This window comes from Tyto alba, unplaced genomic scaffold (genome assembly GCF_018691265.1).
Source record: "Tyto alba isolate M040663 unplaced genomic scaffold, T.alba_DEE_v4.0 Super-Scaffold_2, whole genome shotgun sequence".
Classification (NCBI taxonomy): Eukaryota; Metazoa; Chordata; class Aves; order Strigiformes; family Tytonidae; genus Tyto; species Tyto alba.
The window spans coordinates 68,372,438-68,395,351 of NW_024881282.1; the positions used below are offsets into that span (position 1 = coordinate 68,372,438).

Here is a 22,914-nt window from a genome sequence, read left to right on the forward strand (position 1 = left end):
ATGTACTTGTCGTCTACCAATTCACATTATATTCACTTTATTTCACAGGACATTTCTGTAGGTTACCTAAACACAGAGGGATGTATTACACAGTGCAAAATGAGAGCTTTTTCACTGGCAGGAAGCATTATAAACCACAACGTTACAATATATTCCTGCACAGGTAACTTCAGCCTAAAGGAGCAGGTTAAAAAACTGAGGCTGAGCTAAGATTTTGCTGCCACCAGCCCACTTTCTCTTCTGCCCCAGAACAAGGTTTCTCAGCTCCTCCTCTGTGTCAAGACCAGCAATCATACCGTCACATAGGGACACGATGCAGCTAAAAAGCAAGCCCTGTTCAGGCTAAAACAGGGCTGTGGTAAGGACACAGAAGGGACAGTGGAAACAGGAAGCCAGGGGAGAAGGTAAAACAAAACCTGTCTTATTAGTTTGGTTTAAACCAACTGTTACTGTGCATCTTCAGATAATCCACATTTGAGCCCAGATACCAGCCTGAACCATGTTGCTTTGCTTAATGGAAAGCAAACAGGTAGTTCTCTGCAAACAACTGGAAGAGTTTTGAAATTCAATGAGGAGCTGGAGAAAGGCTGTTTTTAAATTGCAACAGTTGCTCGATAAGCTGTGAATACCAGCGGCCCACTTCAAGTGTATAATAGTTTCATAACAACTCTGCTCAGTTTCCAACTTCAATTAAGAGCAATGAAATGCAGTGTTTTACTGCTTAAGATTTATACAAGTGATTATAAAAAGACACAGTTTTTGTTTCCTAATTTGATATTCAAGGATGAAAGCTACAAGCAGTTTTGTAACTTTCGGGCCCAAATCCACATTTCAATGAGAGGGGACAACTGAAGCATGATTGAGCAACTTACCAGCTGCTTTGATTTTTACAAGAGAAAAAACAAACTATAATTTAGCATGAGACAGTTGGACTGTTTTTCCCTATACAACCCATGCTGCCACCGAATCAAAGGGGGAAGGTTGGGTTTTTTTTTCGGTTGAGACTACGGACAGAGAAATGTATTAGTTAAAAGGCACAATGTCCAAATTTTATTATTTGTATTATTCCTGGTAACAAAGGAGACTAAGACTGAGCTGTAACAGCAGGAATGATCTTTGTATTATTCTCTGGTTTTGCAGCCAGTACAGCCTGCATTTTCTACTGTCTGCACACAAGATCACTTTAAGCCCCGGTAGGAAGTGCTAATTACAAAACTGCCAACACGAATTTACATCACTGAGAAAAGAAGTCCTTTTCATTGTCCTTTTCCTCTTAACAGAGAAGGACAGTAAAACCTGTTGCATTTAGCTTTGATATTAAAAAAAGGCTTCTGTGCCTGTTTACGAGGTCAGAAGACCCCCAGCTATGCTGCTCTGGTTGTGAACGTGCATTCTTTTGGCTACATGCATCAGAACAATCCACCTTACCTAAAATAAACAGATGGATGCAGTAATTTGTGCAATATGCAAGTGTTTTGCAATGCTCTTTCCTTTGATAAGACATAAAAAAAGAAAACAGGAAAGGCACATTATTGCCCAAGTCTATGAGTCAGAAAGCCTGCACTAAGACACTATGTGAACGCACGTACACGTGTAAATAGACGAGCCCCTAGCCACTGCAAGTGCTTCTGCATGGATGCAGATTATATTCTTGAGGGGTGCAATCCCGGAAATTCCTCCATTACATCAATAAAACATTCCAATATATAATTACCACACAACTAAAATAACAATGTATGAATTTGTTCATTCAACTGGACACTGAAAACTCTTTTTACTATTGACCTCAACTGCCATTCTAATCAAATGTCCTGTAATTTTTAAGACAACTTTGTGCTATTTCACTGTGCCTAGAAAAAAATTACTTAAATGCAAGCTAACTGGGTGAAACTGAAAAAATACAGGACATTTGTTTTGCGCACACAACCCATACGGTGTCAAACTGCCAGAGTAGTTATAATTTGAATAGAATCCTACACTTTTCAGCCCAGATTTTTCAGAAACCTCCCTCAAGGCCTTCTGTCAATTAGAAACTACTCAAAAGACAAGTGGGTGAGAATTCAAAAGAACAGCACACTATGATTAAGAAGGAATGCAACTAAACAGATTACAGACAGACAATACCAAAATTAAGTGCTACTTAAATAACTGAGATGCAGATTGAAATAATTATAATATTTAAATATACCAGCAGAGCATCACTATTACAAAGTTAGACTTCAGCCCTGCAAATGGGGCAACTGTTAAACCCAGGAGGATTTCTGCTGAGGTGAGCAACTGCCCGAACAATTCTGTGTGGAACAGAAGCCCTCAATATCTCAGATGAAAAAAAAAAATACCCCAAACCTAACTTTGTCACTGTGATGGTACTCTCACCTAGATGAACAGTATTAGGTTCCCAGCTGGTGAAAACACTGGTTTTGGCTGCAACTTGACAAATTACTCTTAACACAAACCCTTCATTCTCACGGTAGGAATCATACCTGCTTTACAGCTTGTTGAAGTTTTTCCAGATTTATTTCTTTGGCTTCTTTTAGTAATGTCTTTTCGTCCATCTTTAACATAGAAACTCTGTACTGACAGAGTTCCACCACAACTACATCAGGCTGTACTTCTTGTATTGTCTGAAAAAGATGAGTTTATTTACATCAGTTTAGGAAGGATTAAACAGAAATGCAGTCAATATCAATACTTTCATGAGAAAAGGGACTTAATAAAAGCACATTCCAGCAATCATTTTCAATTAAAAGAACACTGAAAGGGTAAATACGTCTTCTCTAAATAACTATGTATTGAGAAAAACATTAAGGAAGATGACAGCAAAATGCTGTTACAGGATGCTTTGGGAAAGGAAGATGGAGAACACATTGTGCTGGGGAGGAGGGGAAGAAAAAACTCAATATTAAACTTTTCGCATTCACAAAGTTCCTTTGACCATACTCGGGCAACCATTTGTAATCTGAGTTAGAATAAGCTTTGTAAGAACCAGGGCCGATGATTCTGGCACAAGACTGCAACCCCTCCAGGTCCTGGAAAATAAAGCCACTCTAAACTGCAGACTTTGCTTGAGGTACAGTATGAAATAGTTCCTACTTTCACTAGAGTTTCAGACCTATTTGCATCTTGAGAATGGAATCCAAGCTTGGGGTGCCATTCTTTTACAGTTCAGTAATTATACACCCTGGGCACAGAGAAGCTGTAAACTGCAGTTACCTATCTAGGCTTTGCATCTTCTCAGCACATTCCCATCACAGTGAGTATGCAACCACCACAGCATGCACTGTTGGTGTGATGTGATGCTCTATCGTGACAGGCAACATAAGCTCCACTAATGAGACTTCTACTTTTAACTCTGGCACTGTATCTGCATTTGTTGTTTAAGGACAAGTAAAAATATTTGAGATAGGAGCGCAGTGTATTGCATCAAAAAACTATTAAGATAATATGTCTGCATCTTAGTTCATCCCCCAGCGCTGTCAGCCCTCCAGCAGCTAACGAGAAAAAACAGAGTCTGGCGGTTACAGCACAGAACCAAGTCAGAGCACTGGACTTCACTGTACTTACTGCTAAGTTGACAACATTAGAAACACGCTACTGAAGGACTTCCACTTAGTATTTACCTTCACTACATCCTTTTTGCTGCTGTCACTGAAGTGGGCTGTTCCAACCACATATACTTTAGAACCATCCTCAGTGTCAAGCTCAGTCACAGTGCTTGGTAAAGCAGGCTTTTTCTGCCTCTTCTTCATCTTCATCTCCAGGAGAATTTTAAATGCATCTGCATCAGCTATAAATGTAAATAAAAATAGAAAAGAAAAGCACACATGACTCTAAAGTGCAGGTAAATAAAACAGAAAATAAAAATGTTCACCACTAAACAGCAGAGCAGAGCTAAAAGGCCATTGATTTACCACTGTAATCTTACATTCAATTCTGAGGCTACATCATTGAGAGTGCCACCACTGGAGAGGCTGCCTCCAAGCATGGGTCTCAGTCCAGGTTTCCTACCCTGTGGACACTGGGACAGGTTGTCCACGCAGTTCAGTAAGGGAAAGAGAGAAGCTGTGTGGCAGGTGAGGTGGATAGAGAAGCAAAGAATACTTAGAAAAGGTATACACTAAATTGAAGGAAAAAAAAAAAAAAGAGCATTTTTTAAATTCTAGAACAAAAACGTTCCCCTTTGGGATTTTATCTGTATAAACAATAGCAACACATGTACACTGGTGTGATGTGCTGGTAAAGTCACCTGAACATATTGGCACATATAGGATACCTACAGTACCAGTCTTAGCCTTTTCTGTAATTATGCACCAGGGATCAGTATACAATTGAAAATTAAACCTTAAGAGGTATTCAGGTCAGGAAACCAATCATTATTCTCTAGTTTCAATAACAAACTATTTAAGACCAAAAAGGTATAACATGAGTTCAGCCCATCTATGTCAAGTTTGGCATGGAAAATAGGAAGATCCATCAGTTCCATCACAGTTGCTTGTTAAATGCCAGAAAGCCTCATTAACTGAGATAGAGAAGCTTCAGTTTTACATCAGTGGGAAATACAGTAACTTTGAATGAGTCATCTTTAAGCTGTAATGCATCTTAGGGAAAAAAAAAAAAAAAAAAGGCATCAAGTAGGAAAGCAGAGTTTTGTTTCCAACCAACTCTCTTTCTCTGGCAAGCTGCTGCACAAGTTAGCAGAGGTCTCAAGTGGTCCAGAAGCCTGGAACAGGATCATAATGCCAGGAAAAAAAAAGGTTAGTGAACAGTTTGCAGGCAGGATGTCAAAGATGCAGATAAATTACAGCCTTCTACCATACATTAATTCATTTCATGAATCTGGTTTAACTGTGTGGCTCTGGCCCCAGATCTGCCCCACATATACTTATCTCACAAGACTGCATGTCAAAAAAAACAAAACCCAAACCAAAAGCCACCCTCCAACATCCTTCTTAGTTAGCATTTTAGCAGCCTACTACATCATAGTCAATAACCAAGAACATGGTGTGTTGCAACCAGTATGGTCTGACCTATGACCATGTTACTGCCAAAACAGATGGTGATGCCAGGGAGGGCGTGGGGAAAACATGACTGCAAAAGGAAGAAGAGGTAGGGCTGTTGCATTTGTAGCACTCGCAGTCACTGAATCATAAAAGCAGCCATGGTAGAACAATCAAAATCTACCTAAGCAAATATTCTGCCTGCCACAATGATCAAAAGTGGGTATCTAAGGAAGAGTAAGAAATGGGGAAGAATGTACGATACCTTCCCCAAATACTCTCCTAGCCTAAAGCCATTTATAGCTCAGATTCCCCCAGCTGAAAGCGATTTGTACGTATTCAGTAACCCTTACAGGATTTAATTTCTATTAATTTTTTAAGCTTTCATCTCATATATATATTCTGAACTGGACAGAATAATGTTTCATGTGAATAAAAACTGCTCTAACAGTGCAGTATCAGATGTTATCATTTAAGGACATAATCAAGGAAAACATTCGCAGGAGCAGCTGCGTTTTTTATTAAACCAACTTCTATATCTGGAGAAAAAAGCAACATAAAAAATTAATCTGCTTCTTTAAGCCTGAATGCTTTTCCCATAGCTTTAGTCAAGGCTCTGTTTGCTCCCATGATTGTTATTTCTGAAAGCTTCGATCCCTGGGGATTATTCAGCAACTTCAGCATTATAGTAATGTTGCTGTTACCCGCTAATTTGCCCTACAGTGGTTCAGAGCATATTACTTGCCAGAAAGCACAATCTGAATGTTCCTATTGTTCAAAATGAGCACTGTACACATTAGCATCACAACAGTATATCAATAAACACAAAGCACATCCTAAGAAGCCTTTGTTTTCTCCTCCTGATAAAGAAGTGTCTGTCATCATCTGATCCCTACCACTAAAAGGTAAGGATTGATACTCTTCCTGAGCTTCAAAAGACAGTTTTGGCTGGAATACTTCTATTCCCACACCTTGCCGGCTTGGCCTTCATATCAAAACGTTATCATGCTAGCATGGGCAAAGTATTCCACTTGGGACAACTGGTTCAACATCATAGCACTAGATGCCAGAACACCGAAGCGAATGTACGTATGCATCTCTGGTTGAGAGGGCCACAACCGAGCTTAAAACAACAGCTATCTATTAAATCAAAACCCATTTAATTTCTTCTGAAAGCATGGGAGCATCAAAATAATGATCGATTCGTCATTGCTCTTCCCAAATTTGGTTTATGCAACAGGGCCTTCCTACAAATCATGAAAAGATTAAGTCAGATATGACCTCATTCACATCTCCCTTTTGTGCTAACAGCCACATCCTTACTCGTTAAGGAAAGGGCATGGACATTTATCTTAATATACTTCCAACACAATACACCCTCCCCAGTCAAACCAGAAACATACAGATATTCTGCGATACACTTGACGTTTCCTTTGGGCCATCTTCTGGTGCATCAGAGGAGGACATTGGATCTGCAGCAGCCTGTATGAAACAAATTCAAAAGGAGGCTGGGAATTATAATGAAATGTTTTACTACATCTTTCCCCTTGTGAGTTTGCTCGATTTGAACCTACATATAATATTCAAGTAAGTAAATAATTTAAGCAGTGTCAACAGTTCAAAATGTCTGTGGTTTTACAACTGTTTTTCTCCTAGTTGGGTAAGTATGAGAAAGAAGGTGTTAAAAACTATTTCATACCTACTTTAAAAGATAAAATTTATACCTGACATGGAGTTTAAAAAAAAATAACAATCTGATTCTAGAATTAAAAAAAAAAAAAATCAAATTTATCTCTAACACTGTTATAGTGTTTTCTGTGTTGGAAACTCAAATGTTTCCTTATTATTATAATACCATTACCATTTATAAGATGGCGCATTTGACTCAACTACCAGTCAGCATTAGTCTGCCAGGAGTCTGACAAAGTTAATCAGCACTCACACAAATACACACATCCATTCTAGAAGAGTCTGCTCAAGTATTTTATTCTGTTGGAATCAGTGTAAGGTAATTACACAACATGCACACCCGATCTTACAAAGTTTATGTGTATGTTGACTTTATATACATCAGAAATGTCCAAAGGACGCACTGCATCTGCATGGTTTTGTTCTCTAAAGGATCAGAAAGTAACTGAAAAGATTCCTTAAGACTGACTTTTAAATATTATCACTAGAAGTATATGAGGCAGGTCTTTGGCTAACAAAACCTTTCTTATTTTTAACAAACAGGCAAGTTATAAAACCTATGCATAGAATTCAAACAATCCCAGCCATGCAGCCTATGTCATCTAAGCTGGAGAGGCCAAGTTAGTGGAGTAAAGAGACTTAAGACAGGGAAAGCTCAACTATAAACTGTCTTTAGGCAACTACATTAAATCAAATTTGAATTGGGATGATTACTGGGAAAATTTTGAATTCTTGAACATTAAGTCAAAAAGTTAGAGACGGGATGTGAATCCATCATCATTCAAGTACCTTGCAAGCAGGCAGCCAAGCTCTCCAAAAGGACGTAAACTTTTTAGCTAGAATGACTGGTTTATTTACTTTGTACTTAACCTAGTAAAATTTAAAACAGGACTGTACAAAGCACATCCAATTGTTAAGAGCTTTCAACAAAAGTAATTAATTTTTTCTTGCATGCCATTATGTCAAACAGTAATTTTCAGATAATAAAACCTGGGTGTCTTACCTTAGCCCCACTGAAGGTAAGGCAAAATTTATCATACATTTCATGGAGTAAGACCAAAAAAGTACAACAGCTTTAAAGTGCAAAGTTTAAAACATTCACAGCAACATATCATCCTTTCACTACAAAGCAAAAGTCTGTTCATTGACAACTGCAAACTGCAATTACACCGCAAATTGCATTACATTCACAAATTTAATTTAACACCAGCTCAGTTTTTGATCACAACATATGGCTTAACTCTACTGCTTGCATACGTAACTCTAGTCACAAAAATATTTTGGAAAAATGTATCCATCTGTAACATATGGAATTAATCCTGTCACTTATGCTGGCTTTGTAATCATAACAACATTACAACATTGCAGTGGGAAAAGCACTATGCACCACATTAAAAGTCTGACATTCCTTTTTTTTTTTTTTTTTTTTTTTTTTTTTTAATTAACTAACAGGGCACGGGAACCAACATTTTTACATCTCATAAGAGAAAAAATTTCCTGAGCCTCATCTATTACACCAGAAAGAGGTTTTGAGATACATGGATACAAAAGGAGAAGGAACAGAAAAGGTAGAAAAAAACACTTCAGTTTAATTTGGCAAGGTACTTAACCTATGTACAGTGAGATTATTTGTATACAATCAATTTGTGTACTTTACTCACAAAGCATTTTTTTCCTCGTACGGGTTTAAGCTCTTAGGTTAGGCTATTTTCTGCAATTCCACACTCGCAAGTAAGTAAATACAAAAGATCCTTTTTAAGCTTTTGCAACTGGAGAGAAAAGGACCCTGAAAAGAACCTAAATGTGGCCAAAAAATAGCACTCAGCTCCCCAACCCCTGTTTTAAATGGGGTCTCACGCTGGTAGTCTCGACCCTCTGACTTTGCAGACCTTCCCTGAGGATGACTGTTAGAACCTGGCTGATTCAGAGTCTTGACCTTCCCTGCAATTATACCAAGACAAAAAAATCCTCAGCTCCAAGCCCTACCTCAGGCTGTTGCTCCTCTTGCATCCCCACAGCGTAGGCTTATCTTCACCAACCACACAAGAACTGCAAGAAGTAAAAGGAATGGAAGAGCATTAAAAATTGATGGCATAACCCAAAATATTTGTTTAAGAACTATAAGGGGGGGGAATAAAGCAGAGGTGTCTCTACAGTCTCTAATAAAAGTTGAAGTAATAAAAGCAGCAAACTGAAGATGCACAAATGCAACCTTTTCAACTCTGATGCTGTTAAAAAAAAAAACCAACAAACAACAAAAACACAATACACACACACACCACACCACCCTCCATGCCCTCCCCTACACATCACTAGGATAAAACTAGCCTGTTTCAGTTCAGTTCTTGACTTGCCTCTAAAACCAGAGCATAGTTCTGTTCTCACACACACTGAGAATATCTTCATAAACAAATGTGGATTTCATGAGAACTCAGAATTTGCTTTTTTTGCTGTTTTACATTCTGTAAACATGTCTTTTTCCTCCAGATCACCCATAATTAATTGAAGACACAGGATGGCTGTCGAAAAGGTTTCAGCAATAGCAAAAGTCTTGCTCAACTAGATCAGTAGTTCTGTCTTGTCCAAACAAACTGCATCAAGACAAATTTTAGGCAAATTTTAAGAATCATCTACATTTCTAGGTCTTTACCGCTACAAGGAATAGGAAAGCAGTCATGGTCTTAATATGCAACTAGGGAGGCACACACATTGTTACATGACCTGCATCACATTACCACATATGTATTTACAAATATGCCAGGGTCAGAACACCAGTAAGATCATGCTTGTGTCAAAAACTCCATAAATTGGGTTTGCGAACCCTTAGTGAATGGTCTCCATGTCTTAGTTTTAAGATTCCTTCTTCCATACACATTGTTCAAGTTCAAAAGTTCTCCCTGAAGCTGGCAGAGTGCTATGATTTGACTTTAATGGTACTCTAAGGGGATTGCACAAGTCGCTGAGCACGTAACTAGTGCTCCTTCTGCTTATTCTCACTGCTGTCCCACTCAACTGAAGCCCTTGAAGAAAGTGCTGCTTCTTCACTACAGCATTTTGGGTCACCTCCCTCTGACCTGCTTCACAGTATGTGCGAACAGTGTTTTATTTTATTAGGCTGGAGAGCAGTCCTGAATAACTTATACCACCGGTTTGCAACCCTGCTCTGAGGATTGGGGGGACAAGTTAGGCTCCTGCCCCATGCCCAGGGGAGGCTGAAAGAAAGCTGGCGGGCGCCTGCACGATGGCATATTCCAGCACACAGATGTGATGGCAAAAATCTACCCCTCCTTCACCAAATGCAAGTCTCCTTAAGTCTGATTAGCACTCTGTGTCCTGGTTTCTAGTCTTTGTTTTCAGGTGAGTTGTTTTGCTTTATAGCTTTGCTTAAAATATGTTTCTATAAAAAGAGCATTTGCCTGGGCGGCACGAAGCGTGCAGCTGCAATTCGGATGGCAGGCACACCTCCCTCCATGCCTGTACAGAGGGACTTCAGTAATTCACACCTTTGCGTTGCCCACTGCCAGCAGTCAGCCAGTGAACTGCAGCTCACAGCTTCAGGCTGGGCAAGAAAAAATCAGAGTGACCAAGAGCCTGGCTTCTACGTGCCCCTCGGAGCGAGATCCCCATGAAACCCAACAGAGCCCCGTGCTCCAAACAGGCAACAGCTACAGACACACTTCCCGAGCTGCAAGCAAATACCTTGTTAAAACAAAACCGCACGCTGCAAACAGTCCAAGAGGCTCAGTAGCAGGCTACTTATTCAAAAACATGTGAGAAGACTGCACAGGCAGTCGCCCAAGTACTCCATTGTTTTTGGTACCATGCATAATACAAATTCAAAACTATGACCACACCTTCCCCCTTTCCAAGGAGTCAAGTGAGGGAAACTTGGATGCGAGTAAGCTCAAGTTGCAGGTAAAGCTGAACTACTCTCTTCTGCTTCAGTGTTTCCACAATTTACACATGGTACTGACTGCTCTAAATAAGCACAAAGAAAATCCCTGCCTCGAGACCCACCGCCTGAACAGGGACACGCCAGCCCACTAACACCCCACGCCAGACAGCCTGGCCAGAGTCGCCTGGTGGTGTTGCAGGCTTAAGTGAACCCAGCGCCTGTTTTTATCCTGTCCTGTCTCTGTTAGACTGGTTTAACTATTTGGAGATTTATGCAGTAAACCAGACTGGAGAGCAAATTCAGGCTAAAAAACAACCTCTTTTTCCCCCACCCTACCAAGGCATTTTAAGCTCAGATGACCAAACAGCTGCAGGAACAACTGCGGCAGCAAAACTGAAGGGACGGTATGGAATGGAGATGCTGAAACCAACACTGCCCTCTGAAAAAATATTTGTCCAGCCACAGTATCAGTCAGGGGTGTACTAATACTCTGATACTCAGCTGTAGGCCTAGTTCTTAATTGGCTTATGTGCAAAATACCACAGTGTTTTTCTGCCAGTTAATCAGCCAGCCCTAAAGACAAACTGAAGTTCTAAGCTTGGTTGAAGGCCTGCTGGGGTTTGAAAAAAGTGTCTCTTATCAATGGGAGTGCCTTTAAAAAAAATAGTAAACTGCAAGTTTCAGTTAAAGAACAGACTTCTATACAGAAGCACCAAGTGATTTTTTTTCCACCAAGTGACATTTTAGAGAAACCTCATCCCATTCTCACCACTGGGTAAATGATGTGTCTGATACTGGAGAGAGAGAGAGAGCTTCTCTGAAGTCTACCCATGCTGGCTAGCACTGCTTTTTCGCTAACCGGTACAACCTTTAGAGAAAGCAAAGCTGCTTCCCAGCTCCACAGTAGCAGGGTTCCAGCCACTGCAGAGAACCCACTGCACAATATCATAATGGTCAGATGAAAGACCTGTCAGTGTGGCCACCTGGTAAGTCAGCCATTGCTTTCTTCTAGATCTTGTTCTCAGGTGCTTGGATCTGCTGAAGACCCACTGGAGGCAAAATTTGCCATGCAGAAGACCTGTTTCTGGATTTTTTTTTTTTTCCTTAGAACATGCCCAGCAATTCTGGTTATTCAGTCAACATTAAGAAAATTTTTACAACTGGTTGCCAACAGAAAAAGAGCAAACTACACTGAACAACTGCTGTGACAATCTGAGTGTGCTCTTGCTTAGTGTGAGGGACAACAGGCACAAACCATGTCAGCAGTGGAGTACAGACAAGGCTGGCTACTCAGCTAGCCAGCATCCTCATCAACATAGGATAAAGTACATATATTCTGGGAACTAGTCAAATACCTTGGACTCCAGGCTGACCTAGCTCATCCGTGTGGAAAAGTTGCCATCCCTGTACATCTATGTATTCAAAGAAGATACCCACATCCCACGATACTTGAAATATTAATCCTGAAACCTCTGAGAGAAGACTGAACATATCTTGCTGGCACACAGATTAGGAATCGAAGCCTATGAATCTGTATGTACTTCCTCCCACCACGTCCAACAGAGAGAAAAGGTGCTGATTCAGATCAAATCCTAGCAAGCATCCCGGTAACTTATATCCAAGCATTTCCAAATTTCTTAGAACTTGATCTTTTCAATTTTGTGGGGTTGATTTTTTTTTTTTTTTTTTTTCATAAAGTTCAACTTCCTAAAGAAATGAGACTAGGTAACAAGGCAGAGCTTATTTGTCTGTGCTTGCTAACCCATAGGTGAATTTTAAACAAACTTAGCAGGGAGGTAGGTGTCTCAATCATTCAGAGGTGCAATGCACAGCATTGCTCCTCCAGGAAAAAAAAGATTACTTAAGATTACAGGGGGTAGTGCATGTCTGTGTGAAAAAGAGGAGGTCTCCAGATCCTGCCAGGTAACAGAAGGAAATTCAACCCCGAGCTGTAAAGCCACAAGCAAAAGAAGCTGTTCAGACAATTATGTATTGTGTTCCATAATATGTATACCAAAATATCTCATAACCTCAAGTTCTTCTACTTACCACGGGATCTGGCACAAACATGCGAAGGCAATCAAACCCCTCTCCTGCAGCTACTTCAAAGGCCTGTAAGAGGCCCTCATGAGATAAATCACATACTGAAAATATCAGATATGACAGTGCATTTCTTTCAGACAAACTGGGAGACGCAGCTTCTAGGCACTCATAAAGATCAGAGATTAGAAAGTATTTCTGTTCTCTTATCTGCCAGGAGACTGTCTTGATCTGGGATTCATCCCTCCTCCTGAGAATGCCACCAAGAAAACTCCTAGATCCAGAAGAAACAAGGAGCCTGATCTGACTCCTTATGATCCATCAATACTGAGTTTTGCCTCTGGAATTTTTTTGACAGGACTCCTTGATGACTGAATCACTGATTCAATCCCCAATTCAATCACCTTTTTTGCCCAGCAAGTGAAATTATTGTGCTTGTTTCATCTTTGATAGTCCTAGGGGGCCTGCCATTCACCGGGCAATTAAAAACTGTTCTTTATGTATACACATATGAACAAATGAAGCCTTTTCCCCAACTCTTAAGATACCTAGGCAACCAAACAGGAATTTTTGAGACCACTCAATGAACTGCAAGCCTAAAATTTAGCCATTACTCATCTTACTGATAGGCACCTATTTCCTTTCAAGGTCGTCTTGTCAGGACAGCCATTCACACTGACAACAGCAGGGTGGAAAAGGGCCTCTTTTTCCCCAACACAAGTTCAGAAAGCAAAACACAGGTAAATGCAACATCTTCTGGCAATCCTTATCCTGCACAGTGGCTGACAAAAGCAGAGTAAGAAAGACCTCCCTGACATGCTATTTCACATCACAACTCCAGCTTTCCTAATGTAAAACAGCTTCAGCAGAGCCTCTTTTTTCTGTGAAATATGCTTGTGAACTACTGGCTCATTTTTCATACTGAGTAGTCTTAGCTGACCAAAGTGTTTCGGTTCTAGCTGCATATTTAGGCATCTGAAACTCTCTTAGCTCCAGTCTCAAGGAGACAAGAAGTACACTCACAAGCCAGGGGTTCCAGCAAGGCAAGTTACAGGCACCAACACATGAGCTACTCTTAAAGAGCAGACGCCCTTCCTCGTTTTATTTCAACTGCGTGGTTCAGTGAGAAAATCCAAGCACCACAGAAAGGACAGACAGGCAGTTCATTAAAGTATCCTAATACAGCAAGGCTGAATGTCTTCCTTTGTTGTCTTATCTAAGTTTGCTTCCCTCAGACAGTGATTCAACTGAATAAATAAAAAAGATTTTTAAAAACTTTCATCCTCCTACCTATAAAACAACTTAGTCATCTACTCTTTAAAAAGATTTTTACTGAATATTTTCTTCCTTCTGAGCTATACAGAAATTCAGAAGCAGCATTTGCTTTCCTCAACACGTTGACATTGCAAGAATGAAAGTTCTCTGCAGTCTTATAATTGCTCTGTATTTTCTATGCATCACATCAGAGTAACTAGTAAGAAACTAGGAGCCACAGAATTACCACAATTTGTTTCACCTTTTATTGAAAGGGAAAGTCAACAATTTTTACGTTTGATTCCCCCCACCCCTCCCAATCAAAATGTATTACTGCTTTAGATAGTTAAAATATTCACTAGCATGGCAGAAAGCATCCACACCTTTCAGTACTCAGAGTATTAATCCGGCAGCCTGAGATGGGATTATACATACTTCCTCATTTTACAAATAGGGAACCAAGGCATATAAATACTTGAATACATCTACAAACCTGACCTCTGATATCTAAACAAGTAGTTAGGAGGCTTCTGGAGCTTTCAAAGCATTTAAATTTTGCAATGTGAATTTTTCCTTTGTTTTTAATCATTGGCCCTTCAGAAAAGATCCCCCCACATCCCCTCGGGACTTCCTCACAGTAACATGCCAATATCACTTCTCCTTTTTCCCCTAGAGTCACTGTGGGAAAGACAAGAGGTAGGATAAGGACTGATTTTAATTTAAGAGCAAGCTGTCGAACAATGAAGTGGGTGTTCTCCAGTGAGAATATAGCACACTTCACACAGGTCACACTGTAACCGAGCCAGAACTGACTGGTGCTGGATGCAAGCCACGGGTACACGCAAACCACTGTTTCATGAACAGCCTCCTGACCCAGCCCTCTAACACCAGTATCCCTGGCCAGTTCACAGCCTGCATCTGCTCGACAGGAGACCCAACAACAAAAATTTACTTCCATCTACATGCACTACGTGTGCCGTGTTCCTTTTATCCTCTAAGCCTGCAGCTTCACCAGCCACAGATATTGGGTTTAGCTGGTACAGCCTGAGCGCTTCAGATTCATATTACACGCTGCATCAGCACATCTCATTCAAATGCTGCTACCCATTTAACAGGACCACTTCTGTTATGTAAACAGAAGAGGCATATCAATACTTCAGACACAGATACAACACAGCTTTTCTCCCACTGACAAACCACTGCACTCATTACTTGCTGTCTAGAATACCTAGCAACCTACTAAGAAGGCAAACCCAAATCAACAGATACCCACTTATGTCTCAGCACCAACCCCTGCAATGGAAGCAAAGTATTTAAGATGGATGAGGTTTTTTCCATGCTTATGCACAGAAATCTTACAAATGTTTACAAATGATCATCAGCTCCAAACGGTGTCTCTTTCTCTGTTGATAGACTGATACTCAGAAGGATACATCAGCTCAAACCTGTCTGTCAATTAATGCAACAGCCACAGATTCAGAAATTGGAACCTATTTCAAAACCATTACCAAGGTGACCTACTCCACCTACTGCACGTATCTCCCTGACACAACCCACTCCTTTGAAACTTAACTGAGCAACTGGTTCTGTGATCACAGATGGTTGTAGATTGTGGCTCTGGTTTCTCATGACTCAGAAGTTCATAAATTTCAAAACATAGATTTTTGCCCTCTAAACATCAATGATATGTTCCTGCAACATGAACTGTACTGATGTATGCAGCCTAAACTCAGGTACCTGCACACTGGAGCCAGCATCTATTTGCATACTTTGGAAGCTAAAAGTCACAGACAACTAAATTAATTTTGTTTGAAACATGAGAATATCTGTGTTGGAACATGAGAATATCTGGCCTGGGACACTGATGCACTGAAAACACATTTATCAGTGAAAGACAAGAAGGCATTCTCATACATATTTTGTGTTTTCAGAAATTATTGCTATGACATTGACTAGGGCTACTAGACGAAATGAGTAACTACGAGGTGAATCAGGATGCCAATGCAGAGCAGAACTGAGAACAAACAATAGGCCAAGCCCTTACTGTTTTATGAGGTTGCTAAATTTAAAAACATGAGACAGAAAGACCAAGTGACATAGCCCAAGTCTGGCCAGTCACTCTAAAACTCACACTTAGAACCTACACACCCACCCATGTCACTTTCGTATTTTATTTCAATATGAATCCTGTGAATTCAGAGAAGATTTGGAACCAACATGATCTCATTTGACTCTCCTGTGATCAGCAGACTGGGGTAAGATATCCACACAGCACATTCCCTGCCTCCTGGCCATTCAAAACTATGAACCAAATCATGGTTCTGATTCTGGGGATCCCTCTGCAAAACACTCCCAAGCAGAGCAAGAGGAAAAGAGCACAGCTGCTGCATGCACAGTTTCTATGGGGTTCCCGAAGAAGCAGATTTTCCACTCTCTGTACATTACCTACAAGCAGCCAACAAAGGAGATGGGTAGAGAAGTTCTGCCATGGAAGACTAACTAGTGGCTTGGAAGATACTTGACTGTGGTCCACAAAACTGTTGCACAAGTACACTTATTCCACATGTCAATGGCTGGCTGCTGAGATATGCAGAAGCTGGGTCTTGAGTACCCACTGACACTCGCATTCATTTTGTTACGAACACTTTTAAATGCAATCCTTATGATGATAAAACTGGGACTTTGTAGGACAAAATTTTACCCAACTACCAAACACATCAGTGCTCTTCTGCCTGTCCCTTTCATCTTAGTCTCCAAACAATAGCTGGGAACAAGCTGACCTACTCTTTCAAAATTATTAGCTGATCACAAAAGCTGAAAACATTGTTACATGACACGGGCCCACGTGCTGGCAACAAGCAAAGACACACAGCTCTCCTGTGGCAGGGAACTGAAGAAAGAGGGTCAGGTTTCACGACAGACCTAAGACAGACAAAGCCCCAGGAAAGCAAGCTAATTCACACAGGAGCCCCACATGTTAGCACTAACCACACAGTACTAGAGACACACTCACACTAACCAGGAAAGTCATCTTGCTTGCAACTCCATCCAGCTGCTCATTTAACATGTAAAGCACCCTGTGCCTGACAAGTTCAGCAGTTAAAAAAAGATCTTCCCTCGAAAGATTATTTCCATTCCCGTCTGCTGCCCTCCAAAGACATGAGAAAACCCCTCAGCAATTCCTGATCCTGGTTCCTCACACACAGCCCTTCTTTATCAGTTACCTTGTAACTAGCTGTCTCACTCTTTCTGAAGGATGGCTCCCGTTGTACAACACGTGAGATATGTGTCCTACCGAGGTAAGATCAGGATCTCCAGATGTACTGCACAGGTCACTGGAGACCTTTTTTCAACTTCAACAGCGTTCGCATTGCTGTTCAGCTGTGGTGCAGGCTCTTGCTCCCTCTTGCAAGCGTGCACACCCTTCCTGCACAGAGACACAGACCTCTCAAAAACACGTGCGTGACTTTGCACTGTCCATACAGACAAGGTTATTTTGCAGACAGCCTGCAGGGCTTAACCACTGGAAAACATGAACTTCTGGAGCTTTGGTGTAGTCACTCCCACAGCTTGACATGTGGTGCCATCAGGACACTTAAATTCTTGTATGTGGACATGCTAAGTCCCTGTATCCCTCAGCGATTTCAGTCACACTGCATAGCATGTCAATTAAGGGGGGGGGGGGTAGGGAGGAAGGAGGCAGGAGGAGAAAAAAGTCCATCTTTTTTTTTTTTTTTTCAAAAGAAGTGGAAAGGAAGAAAGCTTGTCACTGAGTGCATGCATGTTTTCATGCAAACCTATAAGCTGCGGTTATATGCCCCTGAGCCACCTTGCAGGCAGGAAAAAAATTTCACTCCTACATGTAGAGTTTATAAGTTCAATTGCAGAACCACAGTATTAACTAACATGCTCGTAACATCTCGAATTTGAGTGGCTATTTACAAAAACCTTCAATAACTGAAGGTCTGACCTCAGAAAGGATTCACACGAAACCTATTTGCAAATACCTATCTAGTAACAACCATTACCAACAGAATATATTGGTGAGATCTAGCACTAAATCGTCTATGACAAACAACCGGTGCTGCTAAGCAGTGTGGACTTTCTCCAGCAGGATAAGGAGAGCTGCAGAATCCCTCCTTCCTACAGGCACCAGCCGGCAAACTGCACGCTGCAATACCACTTCAGACAGCTGTAGTTACACACCACTCCCATGAAATCTGGAGCATGCTTATCTCTGGCCTGCTGTCATTTTTTTCATTTTCTAAGACTGCCCCAAATGGCTTTCTTCATTTTTCCTGAGTAGCAAAAAAGGGAAAAAATAGATGCTTTCTGAAAAGTACTATTTTTTTAAAAAGCAATTGGTTGGCTCCCCCACAAATAAGATGCCAATATCACTGTTTTATTCACAGTTGTGGTGGCAGCAGCAGCAATGCTTCATCATAGCTACCAGAGGGAAGAAAGAATGCACTGAAAAATACATACATTTCTCCTAGCACTGAATTAAACAATATCTGAGACTACAGTTAAGACACAAGAGTGCCAGACACCGTGACAGCTGACAAATTTACAATCAGCAACTCAAATTACTGAAACTTGAAAGTCTACTGAAAGCCACAAACAGCAAGGCACAAACCAGTGTCACAGCCATAACCCAGAATTTTGGATTAATATACTCATTTAGCTTTGGATAATTAAATGTATGCATGTTTTTTCCCCTACTGCTTAAGGTCTATCCCCGAGCTAATTCACCAGCGAAACCCCTGAAATCGGTTTTAGTTTGTGTTGGTTTTTTTTGTTGTTTTGTTTAGGTTTTTTTTTTTAATTATTATTATTTTTTGGTTTATTCTGTTAGCTTTTCAAGAAGGAATGTGTGTGCATTAAAGAACTGAACAGTGAGCATACTGATACACATCTCTACAAAATGGAGAAGTGAGGCCATTCCAGGCACCACTGATATTTCTTGGGACTACTACTGACACCACCACAAATTCAAAGTAGCATCTAACTTTTAATAGCCCATCCTCTCGCTTTTCCAACCCAGCAGCAACCACTCAACAGTTGCAACTTTCTGCAAAGTTTTACCAAACAGAAACATTCTCCTCCTTCCTGAAAACTAGCCAAAAATAAACACTTTGGTTGTACAGACAGCAGAGTACAGGCTCACCAGTACATGTATTTTCCTCAAGAGGAAAGCATGGGCTATGCCTGGGACACAAGTTATTTTCGAGACCTGGATTAATCAGAACTATTTTCAGAGGTGGATTCAAAACCCTGATGTCAGTCTATTGCACGGGATACACAGTGCTGAGTCTGAAAAAGCCAGAATTCTTTAGAGACCAACAGAAGAAAAACTGTCTTTGCTTTTCTCTCCCCCCAGCTCACCGTCACAACCAAACCCACAACCCAAACCCACGCCCCGATCACGAAACACCTAGAAAACGTAAACCGGCCCCGAGCGCTCTGCCCACGCCACGCTGCCACCGCCGCGCACCCCCGAGCCGGGAAACGGCCATAACGGAGTGCGCGGAAAGGGGCAGCCGCTGGCGGAACCACACGCGGGTCCGGGACCTGAAACACGGCGGCGAAAGGACCCGCTCCCCCACGCTCCGTGCCCTCCCGCGGCTCGCTGCCCGGCAAGGCGGGCCTCCACGCCAGGCTCCGGCGGCGCGGGGACGGGCAGCGGCCTCCCGGCCTCCTCGTCCCCTCCGGAGCGGGGATTTACGGTTCGGCCTCCCCGCTGCTCGCCCGAGAGGGCCCCTCGGTCCCCGGCAGGGTCCCCGGCGGGGCAGCGCTGGGCCGGCACCGGCCGCCGAGGCACCGGCCGCCGCGCTCTCGGCCCGCCCGGTCGCCTTGCCCGGCGCTACCGCCACCTAGAAGTGCAGGGCCGGGGGGGTGTGGGGGGGACAGGCGGCGAGGGGAGGCAGCCGCGCCGCTCACAGCCGACCGACCTCCCGCGGTGCACCGGAGGGAAACGCGACAAGCCCCCCCCGCCCCCCCCCCCCCCAGCGACACACACCCGCCCGCACCGGGGCTCGGCCCCAACATGGCACCGCCGCCCCCCAACCCCCGGCCCGGCAGGGAGCGGGCACCCCCCACCCCAACACACACACACACACACACATTCCTCCGCCTCTCGCTTCGGGCACTTGCCGTGCGCGGCGGCGGGGCCGGCGGGGCCGCCGCGGGCTGGGGCGCTGCGGCGGGAGGCGTCGGCGGCGCCGCGGAGCTCCGGCGCCAGGGGCACGCTAGCCGGGCAACATGCTGCATTAGTCATTCATAAAGGAGGGGCGGGGCCGGCGCCGCTGGGCACCCTGGGCCTTGTAGTCCCCTGGCGGCGCCGGGCCCGCAGGCGGCGAGCGGTCGCGGACTGCAGCTCCCAGGGCGCGCCGGGGGGGCGCACGGGCCGCGGGGCCCGGCAGCTGCGGGATCCCGCCGGCCGCCTGCCGCTCCGCCCGCTGTCCGGGCTGGCTCGTAGGGGCCCCCTGGGGTTCGCGGGTGTCTCTGTGGGAGCTCGGCGGAGCGGGCGCGGGGTGCCCCAGTCCCTTCAGCTGCCCTCGGGAAGCTTCTGGCAGGGGACCGAGCCGCACCCGCCCTGGGTTTTTTTTTCTCCTGGGCCAGCCAAGGCCGCGTTCCGGGGCCGCTGTGGCGCCGCGCCGGGCCGGGCCCGCCGCAGGTAGGGACAGCAGCCCGGCTCGGTACCGGTGCCCCAGTCCTGGGCGTGCGCCCCGGGTGGCTGTGCCGCTGGTAGCCGCGGCTGGGAAATGCGCACAGGCGTTATAGGGGAGGGGGCGGCCACCTCACGCGTGGCGTGGCCGCGGGCAAACGCGCCGTGGTCGTGGGTCTAAGGGAGATGGGAGACGCAGGGAAATCGGACTCCATCATCTCCGAGCCTAACTGTGGCTCCCTCCACGCAGCCCTGCCGCTCGCTGCTGCTGTTCTGCCTAGTCGCTTCCTCTCTTGCAGTGGACCTTTTCTGCTGGGGAGTAGTTAATGTTTCACCCGTGGAACCTGAAAAATCTGTGTGGTACCACCTGTTTAAGCACAAGCGGCATTTGACGATACTTCAGATTACTAGGCTGACACATACAAATGTTTTATTGGTCAAGAAAACTTCTTTTCAATAAAGATCTGTCAGGATTGGATTGCAGCTACTGATTGTTTTCTGAAATGACCTCTCTCCCTTTTCCTGCTTCGCCGTTCTGTGTCTTATAGGTCACAGTTCAATGACAGCATGGCCGTTTAGTCTGAGCACATGTTTATCCTCTAAATACAGTTTCATTAGAACAGATTTGAGGGTAGGTCTTCTGATCTTAAATATTTTACTTCATGGGCATATTCTAGCCAGGGTTAGTTTAGGATTGAGCTGAGTTTTGGAAGTACGTGGTATGTTAAAATCAAGCACGGACATGTTGAGACAGTTGGGAATTTCACTTCCTGTTTTGTGTAGTAATAGTTCCATCTTGCTATAAAAGCATAGAGCGGGCATTTCATGTGCAAACATTCAAAGTACACATAATCAAGTAAAGGTATAACCTATGCAGACCTTCACTTTTGGAAAAAAAAGCCATCCAATATCTGACAGCTGAGGGAGGAAATGTCACTTTGGGCATTTTAGTCTATTGCAGTCCACAGATTTCAAATAGCTTTCCCTCCCACCCACCCCGCCCCAACTAGTGGGTGAAGGCCACTGAGAAAGATGAGACACTGTACTGGAAAAGAACAAGTTGGTTGTTGCTTTTGGGGATTGCACCACACAGCTTTCCTGGCATCCAAGGACAACCTCCCCCCTCCTTGATTACTGCCATTTCCAGATGTGTCTGCTCCCCACCGACCACAGCTGCTTGCTTCTGAGTCTGTTTCTAATCCCTAATTCCTTTCTAATTTCTAATACCTTTTCTAGGCATTGGCCTTGCCCAGCCACAGGCCTTCCATGGTGCTGGATCCATCACGGGGCTGCAGTGGGGCAGCTAGCAGGTACAACACCCTGTAGTGTTGACTAAGCAGCATGTGACAGAGGAGACCTCTGCTGCTGCTCAGCACCCAAATCTGAAGTCACGCTAGTGCCCCTTACACAGCCGATCGTACATTTTATCCTCTCTTACTCAGATTTGCTCAACTATCAGCACATGCCAGGCTTACACTCAAAGCCCTAGTTATCTGCAGTGTCGGGTTCAAGCTGTATAACCCAAGTGACAGGTCAGCATTTTTCAGACTGCAGCTCCTCCTGCTACACCACTGCTGGTGCTTTATGCAAAGTTTGTGAGTCCCTTGATAGCCTACAGATGTGTTCCCAAGCTTCCCACTGCTTCAGCTGCAAAGGGTCAATGATTTTGGTCGGAGCTGGGGAGCACTGCCTTAGCCTGCAGGAAAGACCTCACCTGGTCTGATCTGATTGGCAAGCCCTCTGCTTGTGGGAATCTTGCTAGCCTGTTTTTCCTTTAGCTCATGATGCTGCACCCTGATTATGTCAACAGTGTTGGTGTTTTCACATACAGTTACTTCAGGCAGTGTTTCCTTTGCTGGCTCAGCGAGAGCTGCAGTGGTTGAACATACCTTTACAAGGATGAAGACAAGATGTGGGGCTCTCCTGATGTGGAGCAGTGTGGCTGGGGAGAGTCCGCCTGTGCTTTTTCAGCCTGGTCTGTAGCACACACCACTTCTGAAAGCACAAAGAGAGCACTGAAACAGGAGGACGTTTATCAAACTGCAAAGACCTGGGCATTACCGTGCCCGGTGATCCCACAGAGGCGCTGGTATGGTTAGAGGTGCCTTCTTGCTGGGACTGTGCCAGTGATCTCACTGCAGCTGTGGCACGACTGCAAATTGTGCTCTGATCCCTATTTGCAGATGGTTGCCGTAATTGAATGCCCCATTAATTAGCAGTTGCAAGATGGTCACTGGTGTCTGCTAAGTGGCCTAGTGTAACATGTAAATCCAGTTCTTAATGTTTGCTTTTAATACTTTGTGTATCTTCTTTAAATGTCACCATTGATGTAGGATTGTTTTCAGGTCAGTGGCAGATGCCAGTAGTAAAGA

The 22,914-nt window shown here is 43.6% G+C and overlaps 1 protein-coding gene across 5 annotated transcripts in view; it reads right to left on the reverse strand.

Annotated features, from left to right (window-relative positions):
- The window catches only part of TRABD (TraB domain containing), a 35,887-nt gene extending 15,809 nt beyond the window's left edge, over nt 1-20,078 (reverse strand). Inside the window, exons 1-5 of one of the 5 annotated variants that reach the window (XM_042793040.1) lie at nt 20,029-20,078; nt 8,673-8,735; nt 6,401-6,479; nt 3,621-3,787; nt 2,484-2,624 (exon numbers count right to left, since the gene is read on the reverse strand). In XM_042793040.1, the coding sequence (XP_042648974.1) occupies nt 2,484-2,624; nt 3,621-3,787; nt 6,401-6,479; nt 8,673-8,696 (411 nt within the window). In that variant the 5' untranslated portion in view covers nt 8,697-8,735; nt 20,029-20,078. Of the gene's footprint in view, nt 1-2,483; nt 2,625-3,620; nt 3,788-3,925; nt 4,063-6,400; nt 6,480-8,672; nt 8,736-17,099; nt 17,272-19,446; nt 19,606-20,028 lie in introns of those variants that run through there. The other 4 variants (XM_033011489.2, XM_033011488.2, XM_033011490.2 and 1 more) reach the window with 4 other exon arrangements.
- Nucleotides 20,079-22,914: the final 2,836 nt, after the last annotated feature.